At 40.9% G+C, this 7,796-nt stretch overlaps 3 protein-coding genes and 1 non-coding gene across 4 annotated transcripts; all 4 read left to right on the forward strand.

Annotated features, from left to right (window-relative positions):
• Positions 1–1,596: 1,596 nt before the first annotated feature.
• LOC144649896 (ras-related protein Rab-38-like) lies at positions 1,597–2,853 on the forward strand. Its single transcript, XM_078509490.1, has one exon. The coding sequence runs from the start codon at positions 1,868–1,870 to the stop codon at positions 2,582–2,584; it is 717 nt and encodes a 238-aa protein (XP_078365616.1). The 5' UTR covers positions 1,597–1,867; the 3' UTR covers positions 2,585–2,853.
• A 146-nt stretch (positions 2,854–2,999) lies between these two features.
• Positions 3,000–4,614, forward strand: LOC144649895 (ras-related protein Rab-38-like). The gene has a single exon (XM_078509489.1). It carries the CDS (start codon positions 3,334–3,336, stop codon positions 4,051–4,053), a length of 720 nt encoding a protein of 239 aa, XP_078365615.1. The 5' UTR covers positions 3,000–3,333; the 3' UTR covers positions 4,054–4,614.
• A 217-nt stretch (positions 4,615–4,831) lies between these two features.
• On the forward strand, positions 4,832–6,117 carry LOC144652709 (ras-related protein Rab-32-like). Its single transcript, XM_078512757.1, has one exon. It carries the CDS (start codon positions 5,086–5,088, stop codon positions 5,824–5,826), a length of 741 nt encoding a protein of 246 aa, XP_078368883.1. The 5' UTR covers positions 4,832–5,085; the 3' UTR covers positions 5,827–6,117.
• Positions 6,118–7,626: 1,509 nt separating this feature from the next.
• On the forward strand, positions 7,627–7,699 carry Trnat-ugu (transfer RNA threonine (anticodon UGU)). The gene has a single exon. It is a non-coding gene; the product is annotated as a tRNA-Thr (tRNA).
• The last annotated feature ends 97 nt before the right edge of the window (positions 7,700–7,796 follow it).

Raw genomic sequence — 7,796 nt, forward strand, 5'->3', positions numbered from 1 at the left:
ATTATCCAGGCAGTAAGTATTTTTAGTTGAAAGCAAATTCTTTCAAACCTTACTCGAACGCATTCCCCTAATCGCTGATTACTACTAGTTATAATTATTCGAAGTTTTCATTTTCAAGTCATCTTTTCATTCGATAGCTTTATCGATCTCGTAAAAAATTCCATTCAAGTTCACACCAATACTGTACATTGCCAATGTTTTGCTGACGTCTTGAGAAGTGTCTTACTAACGTCACTAGTCAAATCTAAGGGACGGACCATTAGAAATAACCGGAGGGGGGTGACTTTTACCAAAAAAAAATTCCTGCAAGGGAAACTTGTCGAAAAAAAAATTCCTGCAAGCGGTTGTGCCTGAAAAAAAAAATTCGTGCAACGGAATAACTTTTAAGTGTTGTATGATGGCATCTATAAACGTCCATCAGAATGGCTAAAATAGCATTTCTGAGGTTCTGAAAATTAAAATTTTCCCGGGGGAGCATGCCCCCGGACCCCTCTAATTTGTCATGTACCGAGAGAACAGCATCAGCTCAATCCTATCAACTATTTGGTTGCAAACACACCTGACCCACCCTAACAATCGTGTCCCATCAGTAAACAGTTCATCAAAAGCACAATTAGTATTATTATTATCACTTTAAACTGCAATTTTGTCTGATATCCTAAAGTTTAGCTTGATAAGTTTTAGCTGTCACCTTTTTCATCTTTTTTGTTGAGGGTCCAGGGTAAAAATTTCTTTTTCCTTCTTATATTTAACAGGCACTATATCTACCCTTCAGCCCCCGACGCCATAAAAAATGAACGGTCCGGTCCCTGAATGTCGCTAAATTCAGAGAACAAATCTGAAAAATGAAACAATAATGCTATTTAATAATGATAATTGTTGCGCAAATCATAGATGTGTTCAGTTACAAAAAACGACCTGTATCTATGGGCAAAAAAAAAAATTCGTGCAAAGCTTGTGCCCGAGAAAAAAAATTCCTGCAGCGAAGTAGGCCTTCAAAAAAAATTCCTGCACTGAAATTTTTTTACCCCCCCTCCGGTTATTTCTAATGGTCCGTCCCTAAAATATATCCAAACCATGATGTGCAAACATTCTAATCTTTGTGGTGACAGGCGACTTTGACGCCCAACTGTGCGGAAATGAAAATCGACATACTTCTTGCTAAATATATAAAAAACAGTTTTAAAGTGGAGTCCGTCTCAAAAAAATGTACCGCCAGATCACACTGCTATTTGTAGAAACCAGCAAAGCGTCTAGTTTCAAAGTTTCCCACAAAAACATTGCGTGACATGAATGACGTTACCCCTTTTATTTACAAAAATAGCTTCAACTTGTCAAAGCAACTACAGTTTCACAATGGTGAGTATTTGTACTTTACCCCTTAAGCTTTTTTCTCTGTCCTCCCGCCGAAGCAAAGAAGAGAACCAGATTGCAGATTAGCCCAAAAGTCAACCCAGTGTTCCTACAACGATTTACTGTCAAAACTGAAATAAAACCGATTGGCCCAGGCTATCCCCGTTATTTTTAGCCGAAAGGAGACTATCGTCTAGGACGACCAAAGGGTAAACTATAAATCGGCCACGCCCGATTAATTAAAGTTCATCTACGTTAGCACTCTTGACAGGAAATTCCCTGCCGGAGTACATGTACAGTCACGCACAAACGGTACATAAATCGGTATGCGAACTCATTCTCATCCCCAGTGCCTAGCCTAGCCCACGATCCTCCTGGTCCAGTCTACGTCTGCGCCAGATCTCTGTCGCTGGCCAGAAGGATCGTGGGCTCAGGGGACGAGAATGGCTCGTCACGTCAGAAAGGATCTGACAAAGCCGGAAATACACATTCATCCCAGCAATCTCTTTCTCCGATGGCTACAAAGTATGAATTGCCAGAGGAAGTAAATGAGAAACGTTTAAGGACTCTAGGAAAGGAGGTGGAGATGAAAACGTTTAAAACAAACGTCTCTACAGAAACGAGCGATGGATATTGGTTGGTGAAAATAATTTGTGTAGGAGACTATACTGGCGGGGGGAGAACCCAGGGAACGTTTATCGATGATTATCTCCAAGTTCCTCCTCCAGTAAACTCATTTGTTTACTCAGTGCTTGGTGCGAATTTTTTCTTAAAAACAATGGAATGGCAAAGAAGTGAAGCTGAGAGACCATTCTTGATGAGACTTCAATTCTGGGAAATGGGCGAGCATGAACGCTTTTCACACATGACCAAGGTTTTCTGTAAAGACAGTCTTGGTGCCATAGTTTTCTGGGGAACACGTAATCCATCGTCATTAGAAGGAGCTAAAAAACGGATGCAAGACATTAGAAAGTACCTGCCATCGATTCCATGTGTTCTTGTCACGGACAATATATTTAGGCCGGAACCGCTTCAGTGGATTGGACCTGGGAAGCTATTTGAGAGCGAGGTAGCACTGGATCAGTTCTGTAAAGATCACGGCTTTGTGGATCATTTTGAGATCAAGTCACGCGACTGGGAATCCGGAGAAAAAAGCGTTTTTGGACAAGCTGTGAATTGCCTTCTCGACGTGATATTACAGAGCGAACAAACCGAAGAAGAGAAAACTTAAACGATTAAGGGTATGATTCGAAAATATTGTAATGGACTGAAAAGAGACAATTAATAGACTTCAATTAAAAATAATTATAGCCATGTAAAGATAGATGAGATTATCAGCAAATTTGTAACAGGGGTTCTCCTTGTAAGCCCATAAGGGTTTGTTGAGAACTCCTGCTCCTAATTATATAATAGATATTAATTTAAACTGTTGTAAAAATATTGAATGGGGCAAATAAACATTGATTGATTGATTGATTGATTGATTGATTGATGTAACGCTACGATCTATGAAAAAACCATATTGTGACATTTTAGTGTGTAAATCAACTTTTAGTGAGCAAGTCCTGAAAGCAATTAATTGATATCTTTAGAATACAAATTCCACTCGTGTAAAAAAAATTCTTGCCATCACGCGTTTAATACCTGATCACTGTATGAGACACGCGCAGAAGCTACTGAGGGAAGGAAGTGTTACCACCATATATAACAAACGGCGATACTCGCCGGAAATGTTTTAAAAAAACTCGGAAACCCCCAGAATTTTACAGCGGCGCTACCGTTTTTCACGCCACCGAAAATCAGCACAATGAGGGAAATTAAAGTGGAAATTCCCGGCCGAAGTACAGTCACGCACAAACGGTATATAAATTGGTTAAGTGAATAACTTGCGAACTATGAAGTCAAGAAGCCCTTTGTACTCGTCACGCTCGTCACGTCAGAGAGGATCTGACAAAGCCGGAAGTACAATCTCTTTCTCCGATGGCTACAAAGTATGAATTGCCGGAGGAAGTAAATGAGAATCGTTTAAGGACTCTAGGAAAGGAAGTGGAGATGAAAACGTTTAAAACAAACGTCCCTACAGAAACGAGCGATGGATATTGGTTGGTGAAAATAATTTGTGTAGGAGACTATACTGGCGGAGTAGGAACCAAGGGAGTGTTTATCGATGATTATCTCCAAGTTCGGCCTCCAGTCAAGTCATATAGGAGACCAGTAGTTGGTGTGGACTTTAACTTAAAAACAATAGAATGGCAGAGAAGTGAAGCTGAGAGACCATTCTTGATGAGGCTACAACTCTGGGAAATAGCCGAGCAGGAACGCTTTTCAAACATGACCAAGGTTTATTATAAGGACAGTCTTGGAGCCATAGTTTTCTGGGGAACACGTCGTCCATCTTCATTAGAAGGAGCTACAAAATGGAGACAAGACATTAAAAAGAAGCTGCCGCCGATTCCATGCGTTCTTGTCACAGACAATACAGTTGGTCCAGAACCAATTCAGTGGATTGGACCTGGGAAGATATTTGAGAGCGAGGAAGCACTGGATCAGTTCTGTAAAGATCACGGCTTTGTGGACCATTTTGAGATCAAGTCACGCGACTGGGAATCCGGTGAAAAAAGTGTTTTTGGACAAGCTGTGAATCGCCTTCTTGACGAGATTTTCCAAAACGAACGAAAAGAAGCGAGCGTGATCAGGTAATATGCCTGGGTAATATGATGGCGACAGCGATAAGATGGCTGCGATTAACACGAGGCGTTACCAATTTGTGTTGTGACAATTTACATTTTGTGTAACATAATGTTACTTATGTTAATATTTTCCTGACCTCATTTAAATCAATCGATTTTTCTCTAAGGTACAAGACAGGCCGATATAAAAAGCATTATTCACTGATTATCAGATAAAAAGTAGTTTCAACAGTGGACGAGATTTCCCAGAAAACCCTTAAATATGCTTTTCGAGGACGGCCGCTATTCATAATCAATGTTACAAGTATTCACATGGCTCTAAGAATTTTTTTAGATTTAATATATATGTGCTGAGAGGACTGATATCTGTTACAATTAAGGCTATTAAGAGTGGATTTTAATTAGTCAATTACTACATTTTTTACTTCAAATTTTTTATGTTTTATCAAGCTTCAGTGCACCTGAGAGTGAGAGGTAATCCCGTACCGTAGGCTGTAGACTACAATTTCATGAGTTTACAGCACGAACAGTCGGGGAATCCTGACGCAATATTTAGCTCGATTCCATGATATGTAAAACATAAAGCAGTTTTAAAATATGAATTGTTTTCACTTGTTTTAATCATTCAATTATTCCACGCTACCAGTAGAAAAATTCCATGTGCCCCTTCATCCTTCATTACCCTTGCCCCCGCTTCGATCGAAACCAATCGCCAACTGGCCCCCACTCTCCCTCCCCTCCAACATATGCAACCTGGCCTCAGTTCCATTCGTGTGAAGTCACATGTATCTGTTTTGCCCTTATGGGAACGTTGTTGCTCATGTCCAAAGTTAAGAGACAGGTTTTTTCGATACGTATATATTCGTAATGGCACTGATTAAGAACAACAGCGTGAGCAAAGTAGCTGTTTGGAGTTCACAAACAACGACTTAAACACAGCTGGCAAAACCGAAAATACGGACCCTTTCGATTTTCTGGCGCCGTTTGTCTACACTTTGTCTGTTTGTGTGTGTCAAGGAAGTGGTCGAGTTTCCTTTCCACTATGGCTTCAAACAATGAGATACCACAGGAGATCGATGAGAGACGTTTAAATACTCTAGGAAGGGAAGTTGAGATGCAAACGTTTAGAACGAACGTCGCACCGGAAATACAAACGATCGAAAGCGACGAATTAGGAGATCGAGAGCTACTACTGAAAATAGTATGTATAGGAGGTTTCACTGCTGGGGTAGGCACCAAAGGTGTGTTTATCGACGATTATCTTCAAGTATGGCCTCCCGTACAAACTTATCGCTCTCCACTAATCGGGGCGAGTTTTTATTTAAAAACAATAAAATGGCAAAGAAGCGAAGCGGAGAAACCATTCTCCATCAAGCTACAATTCTGGGAGATTGCTGAGCAGGAACGCTTTGGAAACATGAACAAGGTCTACTTTAGAAACAGTCATGGGGCGTTAGTTTTCTGGGGTACGCGACGCCTGTCTTCGCTTGATGAAGCGGTGCGCTGGAGAGAGAAGGTAAAGGAGTTTTGCCCATCAATTCCATGTGTTCTTGTCACGGATAATGTAGCTAAGGAACCGATTCAGTGGATTGGACCTGGGAAGATATTTGAGAGCGAGGTAGCACTGGATCAGTTCTGTAAAGATCACAGCTTTATGGACCATTTTGAGATCAAGTCACGCGACTGGGAATCCGGTGAAAAAAGCGTTTTTGGACAAGCTGTGAATTGCCTTCTCGTTGACATTTTTAAGAATCAACGAAGCGAAGACAGCATAACAAACTAATGCAAATTCTGAATGAACTGCGGGAAAACAAAACATGCAGAACTCGCCAGGCGTCTTATGAGGGCTATTGACACTTGTATCAGTACGGAAGTTCTATCGCAATATTGAATTTGCGCCCAGAATCGCGTTTTTAACTGTTTCTTGGTCAATGATGGCTTCATATTTGTGGTTGCCACGCTCTGGTAGCCAAGTTCCTCTCAGAATACCAATAATCCTATAATGCGACTGTAACAACCACGTCACAACCAAACATAGGCACGCAATGTGAGCAAAGAGCCTGATCGTTTTTCCGTGTTAAGGTGGATTTCCACTGTCGCGTTTTTGTTTACGCACGTTAACGCGCGTAAAAATTTTAAACGTACGTAAAATGAAATTTTACGCGCGCGATTACGTGCGTCGAATTTACGTTGTCCAATTTCCAATGCCACGTTTTTTTTCAGGTATTTACGCACGTGACGCGCACGGTTACGCACGTAGCGATTTTGGGGGTTTTGAAAAAAGTTGAACCGAGTTCAACTTTTTTCGCGGCTGTCTGCGATTACGCAACCCAATCATACTTTTGGATTTCGTCACATGACACCACTTACCATGTGGAAAACCATTTTGTTTTAAATCGCCCATCGATTTACTTGGGAAAACATTCAGATGTAGAAACACTTCTCAACGAGAAAGTCTTAACATTTCAAAAAATAATCTTTAGAACTGGCTACAGAACCAAATTACACGAACGCAGTAGTGAAAGAAAACGCCTGGCGTCAGGTCACGTAGGCTTTGAACCGGGAATCCGGGAAGGTCGCCTCAAATCTTTTACTTGATGGTGTCTTTCGGAAGTATTTATTAAATGCCTCTTGGTCATATTCACGCATTTCTTTTTCTAGCGTGTGGTACAAAGTGTTTTCATGGCAGCCATGTTGGAAGAGTCAAACAACAAGATATTTGCATAAAAATGTTAATGATTTTTTCCCAAAGGAAAAACAATTTATTGTTTCACTCCTCCAATATGTACGACAATCACGCACTCTATTCACCAACTTGATAATTCAGTATGGCGGGCATTTACGCACGTTCAACGCGCGTAAAAAGGAAACGCTTTTTATTACTTTTTACGAGACAGTGGAAATTTGTCTACGTATCTTTTTTTACGCACGTTTTACGTACGTAAATATTTACGCGTCAGTGGAAATCCACCTTAAATTAGACACGCGCGCGCCTTCAACGCACACTCATGTCAAACCGAGTACTAGGGTTGAAATTGTCTGCACAAATAACGACTTTTTGACGCGTGATTTGCGCGATCTGTATTTATGTATTAAGCAGTGGTTGAAGTGAGGGAAGGGCTGTTCCGGCTTTTCGGTATGACCTTGATTCTAGTACACGCTCATTAAAATAAGATTTGGTTATTTCTGCGAGCAATTTTATCCGTAGCGGGCGCTTCCCTCAGGAGTAAGAAAAACCCTTCATTGCGTTTACAGCACCCGTTCGAGACACTATCAATGACACTTTCCCTTAAGACTTCTACAAGTTTGCAAAACTGAGGAGATAAACTCTGTCTTTCACGCGAAGTTCGGAATATCGTCTGATTTTAGCCAACTCGGCCTACGGCCTCGTCGTCTAAGTATCAGGCGATATTCCGCGCGATTTCGCAGGATAATTGTTAGATAGTTACTGTGTCTATCCCCGATTTTGGCTCCTATTTAATAATTATTTAATCAAAGTAAAGAAGTGGTCCTCGCAGTGAATTTTCAATTAAAGAAATTGCAAAAAAGCAAGAAAAAATTGCTCCAAATGCCTGCAATGTGTGGCTTCATAGCTCTGTTGGTAGAGCATCGCATCTGTATTGCGGAGGTCAAGGGTTCAAATCCCGTTGAAGCCAGAATTTTTTCTGGCTTCTTCCTTTGCAGCTTTTTTAATCGCAAATTCACTGCGAGGATCATTTCATTACTCATCGTCCGCAGTCCACATATATGAAT

Source organism: Oculina patagonica, chromosome 4 (assembly GCF_052425735.1).
Source record: "Oculina patagonica isolate OP01 chromosome 4, crgOcupat, whole genome shotgun sequence".
NCBI classification, from domain to species: domain Eukaryota; kingdom Metazoa; phylum Cnidaria; class Anthozoa; order Scleractinia; family Oculinidae; genus Oculina; species Oculina patagonica.